Raw genomic sequence first — 22447 nt, 5'->3', positions numbered from 1 at the left:
CCCCTCCTTTCCGAAAGCCTACTCTGCTCTGATTGGTCAGATGAGCCAGTTTGTTGTGATTGGTCTAGTGCTTACAGTGCGTGTCAGAAACCAAACACACATTACCATATCTGAATTTCAGCACTGGACACTTCCTTCCTGTTTTGTGTGTGCCTGTGCATTCTGATCTGTCAATAGCATTTAAAGCATGTTTGTTTAGCTGTCGTACCAGTAGATGTAATAATACTCATGCATGCTGTAGAGCTCCAGCTCGAAGCCGCTGAGCAGGTACTGGATCATGATGCGCAGGTTATGATAGAGGATCCAGGTGCCCAGACAGGCTAAATGCTGCCTTTGAGGCTCCAGCTTCATCAGAAGACCGTGAAGAGCAGCGTCCACCTTCTCAGCCTAAACACCAACAAACACACTCAATGATGCTTTACAACCGACAGGATGGCAGCAGACTTTCAGAAGCATGACAATTTTGGTTAAAGGGATAGTTCACTTTGAAATTTATTTTTGGTATGTTTTAGCTTACCTCAAGGGCATCCAAGATGTAGGTGTCTTTGTTTCCGCAGTAGTTTCAATTTTGATATTTTTAGGTCAAACCGTTCTTGTCTGTCAGTCATATAATGCAGGTCTATGGTGACTTCCTCAAAGAGCATGCACAGAGAAGTCCAAATTAAACATGATTTAATGACTCGTAAATGTAAGTACACATTGATGGCCTAAGACACGAAACGAGCGGTTTGTGTGAGAAAACGAACAGTATTTATATCGTTTTTACCTCTTGTAAACATAGCCACGTCCAAGTGATCTGAGGGCGCGGGCGCTTCGGTCTTTTCCGGCAAGCACCGGAAGTGATCTCTCGCGCGTGTACGTCACTCATACAATTTTTTTTTTTTTTTTTACGACGGTTTAAACATCCCTGATAAGTGCAAATTAGTGCCATTTTAATTAGCCGTCTTACCTACAATCTCTGTTCTGTGTAAACAATGAGTGACGTATACGCGCGAGAGATCACTTCCGGCGCTTTCCGGAAAAGACCGAAGCGCCCGCACCCTCAGATCACTTGGACGTGGCTGTGTTTACAAGAGGTAAAAACGATATAAATACTGTTCGTTTTCTCACACAAACCGCTCGTTTCGTGTCTTAGGCCATCAATGTGTACTTACATTTACGAGTCATTAAATCATGTTTAATTTGGACTTCTCTGTGCATGCTCTTTGAGGTGGTGACCATAGACCTGCATTATATGACTGACAGACAAGAACGGTTTGACCTAAAAATATCAAAATTGAAAATACTGCGGAAACAAAGACACCTACATCTTGGATGCCCTTGAGGTAAGCTAAAACATACCAAAAATTAATTTCAAAGTGAACTATCTTTAAGTGGACTTTCAAAGGACGGGCAATAAAGATTTAAAATATATTAATTTGTGGTTTGAAGATGGGTTTGAAATGACATAGTGAGTAAATTATAACCCTTACATTTATGCATTTAGAACTTACAAAAGAGGAACAAAAGCAATAAATCTAATTCATTGAACGCTTTTAGTTCTTTGTAATAAACACCTATGAATCGTGAGGAACAAGACCAGAAACACTTATTAAAAGAATAGTTCACCCAAAAATTAAAATTCATATATCCTTTACTCAAAACCTGTATGAATTTCTTTCTCTGCTGAACTCAAAAGTAGATATTTTGGAGAATATGGAAACCGAACAGTTAATGGGCCCCATTGACTTCATAGTATCTTCAAAATATCTTCTTCAGAAATGCATACAGGTTTGGAGCAACTTGAGGGTGAGTAGATGCTGAGAGAATTTTCATTTTTGGGTGAACTGTACCTTTAAGAAAGTATTAGGTTAAATGTTTTATTCATGTCAACTTTAACCAAACAAAACACATCTACGCACCTCGTCCTGAAGGGTGGCAAACTCCTCCAGTATGTGACCCAGCTTGTCTCTCTGGCGTGCTCTGTTGTGTCCGTGAATCTGGATAAGGCTGCAGAATGGCTGTGACACAAAATAACATCTAATCTTAATTCATCTAATCGAAAACACTATTTCACCTGTTGCAATAACATATCAAACAAAATTAATCACAAACCCGTGTGCAGTGTGTGACAAAGGAGTCAATGTAATCTTTAGCCTGGTGGTTATTGTTCAAACTGCATCTGTGAAAACAGTGAGGGAATATGATGTGAATGTCATCTTAAAAGAGTTATGAAATGTGAATTTTTAGCAAGATAAGGACAGGCAGGAGAAAAACTAAAACAGAATCACGAAACTAAAAATAACATTAGTTCATCTCTGCAGCGTTAATAGTAAAAACGTAGTTTAAATGTTTTCAAAAGAGTTCAACATATAATACTTATAATAAAAATGATGCATTATTACATGCAACTAAACCAAACCAAACCCCAATCCTAACCCTGTAGTGAGTACATTTAATTCATTAATATTACTCAGTACTTAAATGTATACTCAAATTAATTAAAGAGTAAATAATATAGAGTGAAGAAATAATCACTCACTTTGTGGAGAGGACAGGTGGGCTGACAAAATAGCGCAATGCATCTTTAATCATATCCTGCATCAGATGAGTCCCAAACACCTTCTTATTGTCAATCAGAAATGTGGTCTGCGTCACACACACACACACACACACACACACACACACAGATGTATTATCAGACTATCTACATGTCAGTCTAACCAGTAACCATCCTATTATTCTGTCACTATATGTAACAATTTATCCGAGACCAGTTTTATATGTGATATAGTTATGTGTTAAATGTGTTATTCGTTGATAATTAAGCATTAAAAAATGCATTTCTTGACCAGAGAAGTTTATTTATTATTTTTTAAAGCCACGGCAGCAGCAAGGCGATGTTCATGTTGAGAAAAAGAGCGAATAAGTCATACAATTAAAAAAATTTAAAGTCACCATGAAATCAAATGGACAATTCCTGTTTTTTTTTTTTATGTAATACTGCAGTGTTTTCTTTTATAAATGATAAATAATTGATGTGCCCTCATAATCTTTCATTAAAATAATTTCCCCTCCCTCTTGCAGTTGGGCAACCTGTCACTAACATGAGATCACAGCAATAGCAAACCACAACCATCCAATCAATTCCCCAAAGACAAAATTGAGTCCCGCCCTACAATTTTTCCTCATTCAAGAAGCCGTTTCACTCGGATATACGTCAGAATAGGACAGAAAGAACGATCTGAACTTCCATTTTAAGCTGAATTTAAGATTAATGCAAAACAAATTCAGACGATACTTCAATTACATCAGTTGAACATATGTCTGAATAAAAACCTTGTCTCTTTAGATTTAAAACAGTCCAGTAACATATCTTTAACAGTCATTAAAGGGATAGTTCACTTTGAAATTAATTTTTGGTATGTTTTAGCTTACCTCAAGGGCATCCAAGATATAGGTGTCTTTGTTTCCGCAGTATTTTCAATTTTGATATTTTTAGGTCAAACCGTTCTTGTCTGTCAGTCATATAATGCAGGTCTATGGTCACCACCTCAAAGAGCATGCACAGAGAAGTCCAAATTAAACATGATTTAATGACTCGTAAATGAAAGTAGACATTGACGGCCTTTCGGTCTTTTCCGGAAAGCGCCGGAAGTGATCTCTCGCGCGTATACATCACTCATTGTTTACACAGAACAGAGATTGTAGGTAAGACGGCTAATTAAAATGGTACTAATTTGCGCTTATCCGGGATGTTTAAACCGTCGTAAAAGAAAACAATTAAAAAAAATTAAAAATAAAACAATTGTATGAGTGACGTACACGCGCAAGAGATCACTTCTGGCGCTTTCTGGCGCTTGCCGGAAAAGACCGAAGCGCCGGCGCCCTCAGATCACTTGGACGTGGCTGTGTTTACAAGAGGTAAAAACGATATAAATACTGTTCGTTTTCTCACACAAACCGCTCGTTTCGTGTCTTAGGCCATCAATGTGTACTTACATTTACGAGTCAATAAATCATGTTTAATTTGGACTTCTCTGTGCATGCTCTTTGAGGTGGTGACCATAGACCTGCATTATATGACTGACAGACAAGAACGGTTTGACCTAAAAATATCAAAATCGAAAATACTGCGGAAACAAAGACACCTACATCTTGGATGCCCTTGAGGTAAGCTAAAACATACCAAAAATTAATTTCAAAGTGAACTATCCCTTTAAAGATTAAGAAATTTAGTTTTTTGTCCATTTTCTATATATTCCAGATCTCTGAGTAAAGCACAAGCTTCAGATGTAAAGATATTTATGTCAGATGAAGTTGGTCTTACCTGTAGCAGAGATCTAGACATCACACACGGAGACTGCTCACTGAACTCACAGAAGAAATCCTGAAACCACAAACACTCAGCAGGATTAGTTACAGTTCTCTCGAATACTACCACAGAATGCATGTGTTAATACGCAGCTATTTTACCAAGATGCTGTGCAGGTTGGTTATGTTGATGACCTCACAGACATTTTTAATGCGCTCAATGAGTTTGCTGAAGTAGTTGACCATCTCTTCTCTCTTAATGATCTTGGCGTAGCGTGGGAAAGTGGGCGGGAGCAGGCGCTGGTTAACCAGCGGCTCAAAACCCATCATGATTGGGTGATCTGGAAAAAGCATGGTGTGTACATTTGGGGAATTAGAAAATTAATTCAACATTACATTTTTAATTGTTTTGAGACTGTTACCTCCTTTGGTTGTGTCATTCTGTGACTGGATTCCATACTGTATAGAGGAGTGTATCGCGGGCAGTAAGTCAGCAGCCTGAGTCATCAGCTTCTGTGCTTCGCTGACAGCACTCGTCTTAAATGCCGAATCACCCAATAAAAGATTAGATATTTGTGAAGCAATATGCTTGAGTGAATTTAATAGTGTCATACCTCTTTTTTAGTGAAGGAGATGAGCGCGCTAAGCAGCAGGCGAGTGAATTTAACACGGCTGAAGAGAGCCAAGCATTGCTGATGCTGAAGGCAGAAGAGAAGGATGATGATCAAAACTCTCAGGATTTCTGTACAGTGCTGTCGTCTGGCTGATAATACACGCCAATAACACCCAAAGCATCCACACATCTCTTTATCTTCAGTTTAGCCTTCGGGGAAATGATTATGTACTTACATCCAGTTCCACCTCAGGATCTCTTTGTTCACCCTGTCGACTGCGTGTAGCTACTCTGTAAAAAAAAAAAAAAAAGGAAGAAACAAATATTTAACAAGTCAAGAAAAAAGAAGGAAAAGCTACAAGGTATCGTGCAAAGTCTTGAGATGGAGTCACCATACCTTCACTTTCCTCTGAAGTTCATCCTCAACATCTTTCAGCATTATAGAAATTTTAAATGGCGAAATGAAAAGACTGAACAACAAAATCCTACAAAAACATGTAGTTAATTTACATTTTGCATAAGGAAGACGAAGCCTAATATTTTGCAACGCTGCATTATTTTAATGATAATTAAGAAAATTTAGCCTTAAAGGTGGGGTATGTGATTCTCTTTTTTGTAATTTTTTTTAAAATAACTTGAAATCCTATTCCTAACCCACTTACAGCCACTGAGTTAGAAGCACTGAAATGAAAATTAAGCAATTTAATCATCTGTGGAACGGGCAGGACTCGAAAAACTCCAGCCAATCATTTCCAAGACCACCAGAATCATTGGACAGTAAGTCCGTCAATCAAACGGTTGTACCACACCCCCCTCCCCCCAGCGCGCGTGACCCCCGTCGTGCGCATATTCAAAGTTTGTGACGCATGCGCATCTCGTCAGTAAAGCCGGTTCCATGATTAGTAGTAAATCGTCATTACAATCACTCGCGCATCTGAGTTTTCACTCGTGCATGATTGCGCGCCCATGTTCTTCGATTGGGTGGAGTCAGAGCCGGCGTTGGAGGAAAGAAGGTAGGACCATTTGAATTGTATATTTTCAAAATCTGCCGGTCGTTTTCCAAATCACATACCCCACCTTTAAATTCTTTTAAAGCGGTCATATAATGGTACATGCACTTTTACAAGTTGATTGTACTAAAATGTGTGTTGGCAGTGCCTGTACACAACCATCATATAATGATAAAAATCCATCCAGTGTTTTTGTTTTAATCTCCTTATATGTTTTCCCCTGCCTCAAATCAAGCCGTTCGACCTTGTGACGTCACACGCTCGGAAGCCCCTCCCACGATTGTTGATTCACAACATCGTTTCAACACAGACCCGCCCTCGCTCGTGAGCGAGCTGTCAATCATAGTCTGCGCGGACCGGGGCGGTCATTGTTGATATGCTGGAGCACTGTCTATGAGCAGAATGGCGTCTAAGCGATTGTGGTGTTCTGTTCGTGGGTGTAATAACGAACACAGTAATTTTAATGTTCCTAAATCCAAACCGCTGAAGACGCAGTGGCCGAGTTTGTTTTCGAAGGGAATATTCCCCACGAGCAACGTCAATGCTTTCATGTTTGCGCGAATCATTTCTCACCAGACTGCTTTATAAACGAGGGTCAGTATGAGCTGGTTTTGCTAAGAAGCTGCTCCTGAATAAAGGATCGGTACCAGCTATTCGTGTTCCTGCTGAACCTCTAGAACATAGGTTCTCAAAGTGCGGCCCGCGGGCCAATGGCGGCCCGCCCAAACATTTCTGGCGGCCCGCGATAACATCTGTAAAACTGTTAAAACTATTGCTTTGAAAAAATGAATATCTCCGTTTAGTGGTGTTTAGCGGCATCCATAGGCATAAGCGGTAATTACATGGTCCGACCGACCGATCGCACTTGACCTCACTCCCAAGGCCACCAGGAACAGTGGTTGTCTACACAGGAATAGGAATCGTGGCCAACCGAAACCAGCACCACAAATCCCATTGCAATTTAAAAGGGTATGTTGACCAAGTAATCAATATTCAATGTGACTTAATAATAATCTTAACAATGTCAAGCTTATTAATAGCCGCGTTTCCATTACCTTTCAAAATGTTCGCGGGCGCGAACGCTTGCATTTTCCTATCAACAGTGGAAACAACTTAAACTAGTCTATCATTTCTGGTCATACAAAAAAAGAATAATGCATTATTCGCAACTACTTTTATTTGTGTAAACTCATAACAAGAAAACGTGCTTTTGTAAAATAAAATAAAACAATCAGTAGCCTAGGCTACTACGCGCTTTCATGATCTCCGTGAACTGGAGCGCGAGAACTGAAACAAAATATAGCCTATGTAGGCTAAAGCTTAAAATGTGCACTTTTAAACAAACAAACTCGAATCGAAAGCAAATACCTGATTATGTAATCCGTATGAAAGGTGGATTTCTCTCTAAAAGCGCATCTGCTTAACAGCAGAGATGGAGATATGTTTTTAGCCGACACTTAGAAAACAATAGTTTATTAATAAACAATTAAAATGCCTCGCTGTTTTTTCAGACGCATTTATTATCATTAGCCTATAACTCACCTATAAATCAGGCTAGATCAGACACGTACAGGCTATATGGCTCTTCTCATTCATCACTGCGGGAAAAATATAAATTCCTGGTTCTAATTTGGCCTTAGAAAACCAGTAAAATCGACATGTTTTCCATATTAATTTGTGAATATTTAAAATGTTTAATAAAGGGGCAAAAAGTCATTTAAACAAAAATCTGAAAAAGTCTGTCGATATTTACTTTTTTTGCGCAGCAGTTGGTGAAGCCAGTTCAAATTAAAATTTTGTTCAACTTTGCGTTTTAAAAAGACAACAACCGTTCATTTTTCGTTTTTCAGTTACGGGTTAAAAAAGATAGATAATAATATGCAAATCTGCAATAATGGAAACGCGACTGACAAGCAATGATAGAAATGAATGATGATGATGACTTGTTTGGTAAGCTTCTATTTTAAAAGTTTCTTTCTCTCCCCCCCAAAATTTTCACAAGTTTTGCCAGGTTTAGCCTCAGTTATGAATTAAAATGTGTTTATTGCAACTAATGTAAACTGTAGAGATGCAACCTGGTCATTAAAATAATTTCAAATGGGATTTTCTTTTCAGTTTTTTTTTTCTTCGTTTTCTCCCCGCCACTTTGGCGGCCCTCAGTTCAATGTTGGGTTCCTAAATTGGCCCTCACCTATCAAAACTTTGAGAACCCCTGCTCTATACCAATCACAAGAAACCGCATTCATTGTATGGCTTGTTTTTCATTGTCTGCAAATATGCCAGGGGAAAACACCCTGATGGAGATTATAGATAAAGGGCTAACAGAAATGGGCTTTCAAGGGCCAGCTGAGACCATGAAGTGATTCCCATTAGTTGTTGTGGAGACAGTAGCAAAACTTTTTATGTACTGGTTGCCTTATGGGCGAGGAAAATCATAGTGTTGATTTTGAACTAATATGTCTATAACATAGTTTTAACTCTTGAAGGTCGTTAGACATGGTGGTGGCTAAAGATGAAGACAGCTTTTGATTTAAGGAAAGTCTGGATGACAAAGGTGAATGGTCAAAGGTTATTGTAATGAACACAAATTTTGTCTAAGTTACAGCCTTAGGAGGCTGATGGAAAAATTATTTGTTTATAGTGAGAGAGACTGCCTGAGTTGGAGGAAGGGATGGTAACTGTGTCTGTCTTTCTGTTATTGGCCTGCTAGAGCAAGCTGAAGCAAAATAATGATAATGAAACAAAACAACCCAGCTGACCTTGTTAAATTCAAATGAATAATGAACAGACGTGCTTTGAAAGTGGTTAAGATACCATGTAAAATTAGGTAGAAGCTACAGGAAAATGGAAACGTTAAAATCTTATTTAAAATTTAAATCTTTAAGCAATAATATAAAGAAAAGTGAATATTGAGAATGAGCAGTTAACATATGTGTGTCTAGTATGAGTGTGTGTGATGGTGACAGCACTTTATGTCTTGTATGTATTAGTTTGGGGCACTAATATTCCGCCTGAATGGTGTGTATATTGCGTCATTAACCTCTGGAATGAGTTTATCATTACAGATGGGTTAAGGCAAATGACAAATTTTAAAGAAGCTGATAATTCTGATGAAAAGACAATACAGAACATGGGACAAGCTTTAAGTTGATTGGCCATCAAGCTCTGTCTGGTAGTAATACTTTTGTCATACATAATAACGCGACTGGCCCTGGCACGCACTAGCACGGCCCGGCCCTGGCCCGTCAGTGGAAACGCGGCTATTGTGAACAAAGGGGGAGAAATGATTGACTGACATTGACCAAGTCTGTACAGCACGACTTGACCTGATAGGGAAAATTGATGACTTTGGAAATGTTTGTAGATGACTGACTTGAGAGACCGAACAACAGGCCTGAAAAGCAGAATACGCTGTGAGACTGAGGGCCGTTGCCTTTCAAATACTTCGATAAGAAGATGAGATTGTGGCTTTAAGTGAAGAATGTAATATTTTTGTTTCAGAGGCAGAGAAAGATGTCTGGAGGAAATTTGTCTGAAGGACAACGTTTGGGTTAGTGTTGATGGCAAACTTTATAAAAAACACTATGTTAAATGTTATGTTAAATTGATGCTCGAGTTGTGTCGTGCATCAAGAGGGAGATGGTATAACAATTGCCAAATATGGTTTATTAAGGGGTTCACATTTGCTGAATAGATGTTGGGAGAACACTAGGGGTAATTGGATAAAAGCCCTGAAAGAAGCCATTTTTTCTGCCTAACAAAATTGATGTCTGTGGGTGTGCCGCACACACCAATAACAAAGATTGTTTCAACAGGAAACACCAGGGCAGATGCAGCAGCGAAGGCCGCGGCAGCACAGCAGACAAAAGAAACTACGTACTTTACTATCTGACAATAACCTCGAAATCTGTTTCTCTTTACAGAGAGCATGCAGGATTGGGAGACAGGGCAAAATGTGCCCAATAAAATGATGGCTATGGATGAATTTGGCTAACTATCCTGGCCTGGGTTATTATTGTGGCAGAAAGGTGCTACACCTGCGCAGCGCATAACTTAAATTTTTCTTTTACAGAATGTCAGGATGGATTGGATCAAACAGAACTAATTCTGTTCCAAATGTATAAATATTGTGTGGACATGAGCAAAGTGGGTTGAGTGTTTTTCAGGGTAAAAGGACCACGAGTGCTATTAAGTGAGCAAGAAATTATCCGGAGATAATGTTTCAGATTGTTGATTCCACAGGTCACACCAAAGGGGACGAGCGGCTAGACAAGCGGTCACTAACAAAATACTTAAGGTCTCCATTCACAGGTGAAAGCAGGCAAGAAATGGTTCACTCCAGTGGGGGTGCGGTCGTGATTTAAGGGAAAACCTTATAAGGATCAGAAAATGGTTGGAGAGTGTGACACCTGGGTCCAAGCCTCTCACCTTAGACAACACCAACAGGCCTCAACCATCCAATAGAGAACAAAGTGAGGGATTTCAAGGACGTGCTAGTCCATGGGGCGAACGAGATGATCAACACACCTGGAGGAACCAACTGCCAACTGATGGTTTAAGTTTAACAGAAGAATCTGTTTTTGTGATGATTTTGTTTGATTGGATCAAACTAGGTTGATTTGATTGTAAATGTAGAAAATCTATTGATTGATGTGTGTATTAGAGATATTAGAGTTAATTTTGAAAAAACTAATTTGGTTAGAGGAATGGATAAAATTATAAGACTTCTCTGGTTAGATTTGTAAATAAAATATGGAGATGGGCGTGGATTAATAGAAAAGGCTTAATGATAGGAGTTAGGATTGTGTGTGTTATTCTGATAATTTGGTTATTCATGGGTGAATATGATTACAGAGACAGGTGAGAACCTGCTGTCTGTTCAATTGGTAAAAAATGGTAATGTAAAAATAACCTATTTTCTTTCTTTTTAATATTATTTCCTTAATTGTTTCAACTTAATGTTATTGAATTGCATAATATGTAATTATATATATATATTTATATTTATTACATGGCTTGGTTGAATTCCAATGTAGAATGCGGTCTGTTGTTTCTTGAAAACAGACCGCTGCTAAGTATAACACACCGTTGCCATGAAAAACTGAGCGTTGCAATGGATTCTAACCGTAGAGACGTAGCACTAAACGCTATTTTCTTTAGCGGAAGCAATACAATCATTTTTAAATCAAGAAACTCCTTTTTAAATCAATATTTTGAGTCAAATTATTGATTTATTTGGTAGGTAGCCATGTAATTAGCGGGATAATGTCCCTTACACATTATCCCTTACATATATCATTCCAGTTCAGTTTTCTCCATCCATCTGTTGCAAGTGCAATACAATTACATGTTGTATACTATTCATTGTTGTTTTAAAGGGGTTTCGGTTACATATCAGTTACTTTATCAATCAGTGTTTTTTTAAGAGTTTTCTATTTTTCACTATAATTGATTACCTCAATGCAGATATTTTTTTATATAACCAACCTATTTTTTTTTGTTTTCTTTTCTACATAGTGGCGCAAACTGGAGAAGTACCTGTGTGACAGAGGATGCTGTGCTGGGCGCTTATCTTTGTATTTAAACAGTTTGACATATAAATAAACATTGGGAAATTACTACAAAATTTGTCCATTCATTATGCTTTTTTTGAGTTTTTTTTTTTTATTCCTATATTTATACTAGCTAATAATGGTAATGGGGTCCATTTCCTGGAAATACAGAAGTGATTAAATATATACCTTTAATACATTGTAAATGTTATAGAAGCACTTCATTTGAATAGTAGCTGAACTTATCTTTGTTTAAGAAATACTGAATGCTTGAATAATTATCAGTGGATTAGTTTTTTGTAAGCAAATGAAACTTTTTGAATTATTTTTATACTTATTTGTCATACAGTATCCAACTGCAACATTTTTCTATTGTGTGTAATCTATTGTTGCATCGGGTTATGCAATGCAATCTGTCATTTTAGTTTTATATTTAATGGGGACAAATAAATGTTTAATTTGTCCATTCACCACAAGAACCTGGAAGATCCTGCCATAAATGACCATATATGGACAAGTAAGTGTGACGCATCTGCTCAACTGGGTTGTCATTGGCTTTGACATTTCCTTGGCACCTACAGGACTGGCTGTGGTTGGACTATCTTTAAACCCATATTACTAAACGTTTAATGTTGCAAAGTACGTTTTGCTGTTATAATTACGTCAGTAATACATAAAGTTAACAATGTGGTGTTGAGTTGTTGTGAGAAATTACCCCTTTACCGAGATCCTAACCCTAACCCTAAGTATAGGTTAACTGAACTACAAACAAAGACTATTGCCAAATAGCTGATAATGATAGAGGCTCATGGGTAATGTAGTTTAAAAAGTTTAATAAAGAATTTTTTTTTTAAATACTATCTTTACTGAACATAGGGAAATCTAATCATGGTCACTGTGCAAACCTCTAAGACATATTTGAGAGGCAGGCTAAAATTTGGTATTTTACTATAAGCACTTTTTAAAATGCCTTTATACCACCTTTTCATATATATATATATATATATATGATTTTTTAAAAAGTGAAGTCAACATCATTATGTAAACATAGCATAAGAATAGTGTTGACAACAAACAAAGACATCAATTTAAACAACCAATACACTTGTGACACTTCATTGTACAACATTGTTTTACTGAATGGCATACTGTCCAAGTACACACAGTGTGTAACTTATGGCTCAAAAGTCTTAACAAAAAAATGAATGCACTGCAAAGCATCATAATGTAAAAGTTCTGGACATCAGAAATTTGAATGCTCATCCTGCTTATAGTACAGGATCCATGTTGATCTTTCCCTGGTACATCATCCTCAGTGTGCCTGAAGTGCCCATTACAATATAGCCCATGCAGTGCACTTCATGTAACTGAAATTTGGCATATTTACTGTATTTGACACAGCATCTAAGTCCTAAAACATATACAATGGTAACATTCTAGCAAATGATTGTCCCAAATGTCTCAATTAAAACAATCATGGTTATTATGTCTTATTACAAAATCTAATTATGTATTTACCAAACACAATCCTTAATAAATAATATTCACCATATGTTGTTATCCAACACCATGTACAAAACTTTACTGGATAATACAGCATAAATACAGCTAAAGTAGCATATAAAGACTTATGATATTTGAGAGAAATAAAAAAGGGTTGTTGTTATAATCATGATATTTATCTCCCTATCAAAATCTTTTTCCATGTATATAAGCAATTTGCAATTGTTATCGAGCACAGCACAGTACAGTACAAATGATGGACAAAAGATGTGATCAAATCAAATAATTTTTTTGTCACAAAACCATGAACCCAAGTGTGTACAGGTGATGAAATTCTTTTTTGCAAACTCTGCAGAATGACAGTATGGATGACAAGTATAGAATATTTACACAACACATACAGTATTAATATGCACAGTGTTAGGGACTCAATACAAGTAGAGAACAATATATGGTACAATATTATACTATACACAGATTGAAAAATGAAAAAAATAACAAACAAAATAATCACAGTATACAGTGCAGTACGGTATGAATGAGTGAAAATAGAATGTCAGGGTCCAGAATAATACTGAGTAAGAGTCCAGTCAGTGTAATTGAAAAAATGTAGAGCATATGAGGTTGGGGGGTGGGGGTTGCTGTGTGTTTTACTGGTATGAGTCCAGTCTGCTGGTGCGGGTTCTACGATAACCTCTGCCTGATGGTAACGGTGTGAGCAGTCCATGGCTCGGGTGTCTGGATTCTCCGTGCTTTCCTCACACACACCTGTAGGAAGGGAAGTTTCCTCACACACTCCCTTGTCCTGGAGGGAGGGAAGCTCACCTTCAACAGTGTTCTGTGCAGTTCGTAGAGCTTTGCAGTGATGCAGCCAGTCAGGATCCTCTCCACAGTGTAAAATTGAGGGTTGATTTGAGGGTTTTGGTGCTCACAGTGAACTTCCTCAGCTGTCTGAGGAAGAAAAGACACTGATGAGCCTTCTTCAGCACAGCATCAGGGTGGATGGGTGAAGTTCTAACCAAAGAAAAAATGTATTTAGGAGGTGGTAAATCAGCAAACCATATATAATAGTATTATTTAAAATTGTTGCACTAGACCAGGGGTAGGCAAGTTCGGTCCTAGAGAGCCACTGTCCTGCAGAATTTAGTTCCAACCCTAATCAAACACACCTGAACAAGCTAATCAATGTCTTCAGGATTACTAAGGCTATAGGCAGGTGAGGTTTTTCTCAGTGTTGGAGCCAAACTCTGCAGGACAGCGGCTCTCTAGGACCGAACTTGCCTACCCCTGCCCTAGACTTACCATTGATTCCATGGGCCATAACTCCGACCTGTCAATGTAGAGCTGGAATGTATTCTTCACAGTGGATAACTGATGCAGTGCTGCACTTGGTGGCCACAGAATCGTCTCCTGTCAACAACAACTCCATCTCGGGCCTCAGACCTGTTAAGTTTAAGACATTAAAAAATTGTGTTCATATATGCACATTATACCTCTGTGCTGAATATTGTTTAATATTTCACATGACGCTTTACCGGGAATAAAAATGGGACTCATATTATGAAGTTCCCGGAAGTGCGGTTGTTGTTGTTCGAGCACGAACGAGGTGGTGTAACGTTTTGGTGTTGACGAATAAACGGATGATCGATTCTGAAGTGTATCTTTTTGAATAACAGACCCATTTCTCCTTAGTCTGGACCATGTGAACTGACCAACTGCGTGAAGACGGACCTGAGCATTGAGTGTGTTCAGTGCCAGCTATCGGCTCCTCTACCTCTTGATGTAGTCTTTCTGTACAAGTAGAAAATGAGAACATAATACAAGCAGTCATAACAAATTAATAATGTATTTAAAACTAGTGCAACATGCCTATTTCTTCATCAACTGGCTTCATCCTCCTTCAAACAATCAGACAAAACAACAATTTAATAATAACTCCAGAAAAACTGTCAGTACTCACCATATAAAGTAATTTCCAGCTATAAACATGTATGTATGAGTATCTATGAATACATGAGAAGGCCATGTTCATTTCTCATCCCCAACAGGACTGGTTGTCCTGGTGAATACTGGTTTGCCTGGCTTGCTCTTTTTCAACTGTAAAACAAGAAATGTCTATTGAACCCATGTTTAAATACTATTGTTGTTTAAACATATACATTAAGACATGAACTGAGACGGGCAGAATTTTGGGTGTAAGTTTTAATAATGAGAGAAAGGTGGTACTAGAAAAAGCTGTATCTTCAATAGCAAGCTATATTAATAAATGAATAATTTTAAACATGATTACTTGCTGCCAGTATTGTTGTAAGCAGTTTAAAGGCCTCTTCACACAAAGGATGAGCCCACACTGCAGCTATTTAACATATAACGACACAGAGGAACAATTTCGTTGGAATCACTTTCAGAAATTTTGTTTTTTTTTCCAGCTGATGAACTATAAAATCTTTGACAGCCAATCAGAATCTACTCGACTTTAAAAAGCTTAAGCACTTAAAATGGCAGACAACATTACAACAGCACGCACTTTTGATAATAAACAGAACTTTATTGTCCGTTTGTTGTGGATGTTAGAATATTTATCATTATAGTTATTGTTCTTGGTGTGATGAACGAACTTAAAGGGTTAATTCACCCAAAAATGACAATTCTGTCAGTAATTACTCACCCTCATGTTGTTCCAAGTTCCAACCCCGTAAGACTTTCGTCAATCAACCATAAGTTTATCAAGCCACGAGAATACTTTTTGTGCGCAAAAACAAGCAAAAATAATGACTTTATTCAACTCTTCATTTTCTTCTGTGTGGGCCTCTGAGTGAGCCACATAGTGTAACAGCGCAGCGCTTCTGTGTTGTACGTCACACGCATCACACACATGACCTGCGTCGGCCAATAGCGAGCCTACGTTCTGACGTACAACACAGAAGCGCTGCGCTGTTACACTACGTAAACTCACTCAGAGGCCCACAGAGAAGAAAATGAAGAGTTAAATAAGTCGTTATTTTTGCGCACAAAAAGTATTCTCGTCGCTGGATAAACTCAAGGTTGAGCCACTGTAGTCACTTGGACTATTTTAAACATTGTCTTTTCTAACTTTCTAGGCCGGCAAGTTTCGATCCCTTAGCTTCTATGGAGGAGTGAGACAGCTCTCAGATTTAATCAAAAATATCTTAATTTGTGTTCTGAAGATGAACGAAAGTCTTACGGGGTTGGAACAACATGAGGGTGAGGGTGAGCAATTACTGACAGAATTTTCATTTTTGGGTGAACTAATTGTTTAAGTGATCTGATTAGGACAAGTTATTTGAAGATCTGATTTGGCACGTAACTTGTTAAACTAGCATTTCCAGACTCTTGCTTCTTAAACAGATGTGGTCAATAAAAATCAACATGTGGAAAGATATCATGTACTGTTGGTACGAGAAGAGACGGCGCCAATATGTAAAGGTTAATAAAGAATACAATGGATTTGATATGAACTTTCTGATATAAACGGTCCAACTACTTACAATCTGCAAGAGAGTTGAGGCAATGGCCAATGACAGCAGCTGGAGTAAAAGTCATAGAATTTTGTACGAGTGCACTTGCACAATATCATATGAATTTGCTGACTTGGCCAATTGTATGAACTATTACTACTTCGACATGACGCTTTATTGTGGGTTCTTACTGATGGGGCCGTGTGGTATGTAAAACAAAGTTTAAGAAACATCAAATGCTGTGCAAAATGTAACTGCAGTAATGTTCAATCAAGGGTTAAGACCAACACAGACATACCATTGGAAACATTTGCCTTTGCAGATTTTTTACTTCTCCATAAACGCACAAGATGGCCGAATTCATCCCTCTCCACGAAGACAGGTTTAACAAGCCCTTGACAGCACTTCCTTTTCAGCTGAAACAAAGAGAAATATATACATGTTGAGACAGTGTGTTAAAAATGATCCGTGACCAAATTATTTGAGAGGAAGGACTTTAAGGAAAGTTAATAAAACATAAAATAAGGATACATTCATTAAAGCAAATCAGTTATAACTAAATGTGTTCAACATTACCTAATTTGAAGGACCTGTTCAGCCTCCCTGGCAGCTTCTTCAAGATCAGCACTGGGAGCTTTGAGTTCAAGTTCCCTGTTAATAGCAGCTTTCTGACAGAATTGATTCAATTTCGATTTTTAAAAAATATTCCATGATGAAGAAGAGAAAGAAAGAGAGCAAAAAGAATGTGTAAATTAATTACAGTTAAAAAAACAGAGAGAGAGAGAGAGACAGAGACAGACAGAAAGTGAGTTTTTGCGAGAGATGGCCTCTTAAAAGAGCTGTTGGATTAAAGGTTGTTGTGGGAGATGGAGATGGAGGAGTATGTGATCTGAAGTAACTGCAAGACAGAAAAAGAATATTGAATTGCAATTACATTACAAAAAGGTATTAAAGGCATGGCCAGTGTTGTGATTATTGTGGTAAAAGCATGGCAAGTGTTGTGTTACTGTTTCAACTATAAACACCACAGTAAAACTATGGTTACTGTGGAAACCATGGTAAGTGTTGTGTTACTGTTTCAACTACAAATACCACAGTAAAACTGTGGTTACTGTGGTAAAACCATGGCAAGTGCTGTGGTTACTGTGCTTTACCTACAAATAGTAGACAGTAAAAACACAGACTGTGGTAAAATCATGGTAAATTACTGTGTTTTAATTACAAATACCACATTACAACTACAGTGACTGGTAAAAAAAAAAAACATGTTAAGTCTTGTGTTACTGTGCTTAAACTACAAAAGTACACAATACAAACACAGTTACTGTGGTAAAAGCATTGTAAGTGTTGTGGTTACCGTGGTTACAGTTACGGTGGAAGAAGCATATGGTATAACGTTAGCTACTGTGCTTTTACTACACATGACATAGGATCGACAGTTACTGGTAAAACATAGTAAATGTGTGGACTTTTTGCATGATACCTTTCCCAACACAGGCAAATTTCAATGTTTGAATGTCACAATGAAAACTAAAACTTATAATGCTGGCGTCCGTTTGAATGAACGTCACACAGCTTGAAATATAAATACTGATTTGAAACACGACATCATTTAATTCATAAACACGGGACTATATACGGATGGAAACCCTACCTGTACGCGTGATGAAGTCATCAAAAAGATATATTTTTATAGCAATAAACTACTTTGAATAGCTGGAAGAGTTTGACGTAAACTGGTAACGTTAGCAGGTAGATAAAAAAAAACCCATAATTCATTGAGGCGTAAGTCAAAGTTTATAATGCATTTCTCCATATCTCCAGCTGCCGGTAGGGGCGCAAATTTAGGAAATGCTCTTATGTGTCGTATTTGAAGGTAGTCACAAACGACCTAAATGGTCGTATGGGTTGGAGGACTTGTTGGTAATATTCCTCAAAAATGAACAACAACGCTGCTTCAGAAAAAAACTTTCTGCTTACCGCACTTTTTCTTCAGCTTGTCTTTTATCCTTGTAACGTAGACTCACTGTATTCCGGACACTTTGCACAGTAAAACGTCCCGTAAGATATCAATCCGCAGAAGGATAAACCTGATTGGCTCGTCTGTCTCTGGGGACATGCCTTCCACATGTTCCAAAGTTTGATTGACACATTTTGGACTAATCATTTTGGAGAAATCTTGAAAAAACTGCCGGGAGACGCAGTGTCCGGATTACCGTGAGAACGTACTCGGTTACTAACGTAACCTCGGTTCTCTCTAGAGAGGGAACGAGTACTGCGTAATAGCTTACGCTAGGGGAAAAACTCTTTTCCACGAGATATTGAAGCCAAAAATTATCCTTAATTTTTTATTAATGTAAAACGCTTTGCAGCAGCAAGCAGACATAGGCGAAACAGCTCGCGCGCCTATTGGTTGCTCTGCAGCAAATGCAGCAGCCTATCGAGAGAGACTCTGCGTGACGTAATGACCAATGGGGGCAATTCGCGCCCATATCGTCACGTCCCGCCAGAAGGGGCGTGGTCTCACCCTATAAATATGCTCGTTAGGCTGGTACAAGCTGGTTTTTATCGCTGAAGCGAACCAGAGCGTATTCCAAGCACGGCAAGATACGCAGTACTCGTTCCCTCTCTAGAGAGAACCGAGGTTACGTTAGTAACCGAGTACGTTCTCTTACGAGAGTATCTCTCGTATTGCGTAATAGCTTACGCTAGGGGAACACAATGCAACACGCCGTGCGTACAGGGATCCAACACCAAAGTCCCGGGGGCCGAAGCCCAGGGCTCATGTAGTGCATAATCACCATAAACTCACATAGAGTGGAGGAAGAGAGGCTGGAAGCGTCATTCCCTATAAAAAAGCACCCAGCGGGGCTATCATATGACAATAAAACGCGCAGCCAGGGTGAAAGCTTTCAGCCTGATCTGGGTGGCCATACGTGTGTCAACACTCATGGGGCTGCAGTAAACTCAGCATCTGGGCCACACAGCGGGGCAGATAGCACTGAATTTTAGACCGCCAAAAGCTTAGCTTGTAAGGCGGGTACCTCCAGGTTATAGTATTTTATAAATGTAGACGGCGAGGCCGCGGGGCCAAACATGAGCCAGCGCGTCCTTGCTTTTCGAGAAAAACTCCGGGCAATGAGCGTTTTCGTGGGACGCGAATAGGTCCACCTGTGCTCTGCCGAACGTTTTCCACAGCAGCTGGACCGTCTGCGGGTGCAGCGACCATTCCCCTGCTGGAACATTGTTCCTGGACAGTCTGTCTGGTCCCACATTCAGGTGACCAGGCACGTGCGCTGCTCTCAGTGAGAGCAGGTTGTGCTGAGCCCAGACCAGGAGGCGTTCCGTCAGCCTGTGAAGGTTTCGTGACCTGACGCCGCCCTGGCGATTTATGTATGCCACCACTGACATGTTGTCCGACCGGACCAAGACGTGGTGGCCTGTTACCTGGGGACAAAAACGCCGTAGCGCTTTGTCGACTGCTATCATCTCCAAGCAGTTTATGTGAAGGAGCTTTTCCCGTTCTGACCACAGGCCAGCTAGCGGTCTGCCCTCGAGCAGCGCTCCCCACCCCGAGGTGGAGGCGTCCGTAGACACCACCTTCACACTCGAAGCGGTCCCCAGACTCACACCTGACTGATACCAGTCGGTTATTTTCCAAGGTTCCAGAGCTGAAACACACTGAAGGTCGACCCTGAGGCGAAACAGACCCGCTGTCCATGCCCTGGGTGGAACCCGCGCTTTCAGCCACATCTGCAGTGGGCGCATGCGGAGCAAGCCCAACTGGAGTACAGAGGCTGCTGAGGCCATCAGCCCCAGCATTTTCTGAAACCTTTTGAGCGGAACTATCGCGCCGTGGCGGAAGGATTTCGCGCCGCGCTGAATATTTAGCCCGCGCTCTGGTGACAGGTGTGCTGTCATGGACAGCGAGTCCAACACGGTTCCCAGAAAGGAAATTTTCTGACTGGGAGACAGTGAGCTCTTCGCCCAATTGACTGTGAGGCCCAGCTCCTCGAGGTGCTCGAGTAATGCGGCCCTGTGTTCTATGAGCTCCGATCGTGATCGAGCTAGAATCAGCCAATCGTCCAAGTAGTTCAGGACTCGCATGCCCTGAAGTCTCAGGGGTGCGAGCGCCGCGTCCATGCACTTTGTAAATGTACGAGGTGCTAGGGACAGGCCGAACGGCAGGACTTTGTATTGATATGCCTGGCCCTCGAAGGCGAATCTCAAGAATCGCCTGTGATGGGACGCTATTTGCATTTGGAAATAGGCGTCTTTCAGATCTATCAACATAAACCAGTCCCCGTGGCGCACTTGCGCGAGGATTTTCCTGGTCGTAAGCATTCTGAACTGGCGTTTCACAAGCACTCTGTTCAGCTGTCGTAGATCTAAAATGGGTCTGAGACCCCCATCCTTTTTCGGTACCAGAAAATATCTGCTGTATAGGCCCCCTTTGCTCTGAGCCTGAGATAAAGGTTCTATAGCCCCTTTGCTCAGTAGTTTCGCTATCTCGGCACGAAGTAGATGAGACACTTCGTTTTTCACCGTAGTTTCGACACGCGCCGTATAACGGCGCGGGCGTCGAGCGAATTGTAGCGAATAGCCTCTCTTTTTTAGTGTTCAGCACCCATTCTGATACCCCGGGAAGCTTTGACCACGCATCTGCGTGAATAGCTAGAGGCAGAATGAAATCCGGGCTCCGGCCGCGACAAAACGGCAGCTCGAGAGCCCGGGCATACTGGGAACACAACACCGTGTTTACAGCGTTCGAGGCGGGGGGCGCGCTGATCACAGCGGGCGGCCTGGCCGCGCTCAGCTTTTTTATGGCAGATTGTGCAGAAAAAGCGAGCGGGGGAGATCCCGTAGGAATTGGCGTGTCTGTGAGAAAATGTGGGCGCGGGGCTGCGGGCACATTTATTACACTGAAAACATTGTCGGTCATGGCCGACTGAATGTGTGTTGGTTTCGTTTTTACAGAAACCAAGGGTTTTCTTGAATGGCATGTAGTGTGAGCGGGCATGGTGACATGGGCGCGTTTACTACATTGTTTGCACAATCGACCTGAGTCGATTTTATTTGTGCTAGCCCTGCACCGTGGCGGGCTGTGTCTGGGTGTGGGAATGGGCACTGGGTGGGCATTCTTACAACACTCATAACACCATCGGCCGTGGCCGGAACACCAGAAAATGCACTCTTTATTGGATTTATCTGGGTAGCCGTAAAAACGGCTTTTGTGCGCAGGCAAACGCGCTGAGACACCGGCTGGCTCACTGCGAAATACACTGGGACAGTCGCGATGTTTGGAACTGACCGAGCGAGAAGTTTTGGTGGAAATCCGGCCGCAGCGGGATCTGAACACCGTCACTTTCCTAGAATGGCTAGGAAGATTTTGAGGCCTCGGGCTTGATCTCAATCCTCGGCCGGGGCCCGCGCTGAGGGGGGCGGCGTCCAGCAGAGCGAGAGCGCGGTCTTTGGTCTCGGGCGTGGCGGCGCTGTGAAGCGGCGGCGGTGGGCGGTGCAGGCTGCGGCTGAGAACTGCGAGCAGACGGCTGTTTTGAGCGGCCTGCAGCGGAGCTCGAGCGCTTCGGAAGGAAGTGCTTCATGGCCTGCGAAGTCTTTTGCACCTCCATGAATCTGTCCGCAAAATCTTTGACGGCAGATCCAAAAAGGCCCGCTTGTGAAATGGGCGCGTCGAGGAACACAGAGCGCTCGGCTTCCGTCATCTCGGACAGCGTCAGCCATAAGTGTCTCTCAGCCACGGTGAGAGAGGCCATGTTTCGTCCTATGGCCTGCGCAGCGGCTTTAGTAGCGCGAAGAGCGAGGTCTGTAGCGCTTCTCAGGTCCGCCACGCAGATCGCTCCGGGTCCTTCCACGTCCAATTTAAGGAGAAGGTCGGCCTGGAAGATCTGCAGGATAGCCATAGTGTGCAGCGCTGAAACTGCTTGCCCGGCGGCGGTGTAAGCGCGTCCGTGCATGGGTGACGTCACTCGGCAGGCT

The 22447-nt window shown here is 40.7% G+C and overlaps 1 protein-coding gene across 1 annotated transcript in view; it reads right to left on the bottom strand.

The window, feature by feature from the left end:
- Positions 1–22447, bottom strand: part of LOC130081784 (N-alpha-acetyltransferase 35, NatC auxiliary subunit-like) — a 41421-nt gene that overhangs the window by 4061 nt on the left and 14913 nt on the right. The window contains exons 2-11 of the mRNA XM_056246487.1: positions 13660–13922; positions 5143–5197; positions 4908–4991; positions 4716–4830; positions 4456–4634; positions 4310–4369; positions 2522–2628; positions 2095–2161; positions 1902–2000; positions 209–387 (exon numbers count right to left, since the gene is read on the bottom strand). Of these exons, the coding sequence (XP_056102462.1) occupies positions 209–387; positions 1902–2000; positions 2095–2161; positions 2522–2628; positions 4310–4369; positions 4456–4634; positions 4716–4830; positions 4908–4991; positions 5143–5197; positions 13660–13922 (1208 nt within the window). The remainder of the gene's footprint in view (positions 1–208; positions 388–1901; positions 2001–2094; positions 2162–2521; positions 2629–4309; positions 4370–4455; positions 4635–4715; positions 4831–4907; positions 4992–5142; positions 5198–13659; positions 13923–22447) is intronic.

This window comes from Rhinichthys klamathensis, unplaced genomic scaffold, assembly GCF_029890125.1.
Source record: "Rhinichthys klamathensis goyatoka isolate OS25496 unplaced genomic scaffold, OSU_Roscu_1.1 h1tg000040l_1, whole genome shotgun sequence".
Taxonomy (NCBI): domain Eukaryota; kingdom Metazoa; phylum Chordata; class Actinopteri; order Cypriniformes; family Leuciscidae; genus Rhinichthys; species Rhinichthys klamathensis.
The sequence above is the reverse complement of the archived record's forward strand: the minus strand, read 5'-3'. Positions and strand labels throughout refer to the sequence as shown.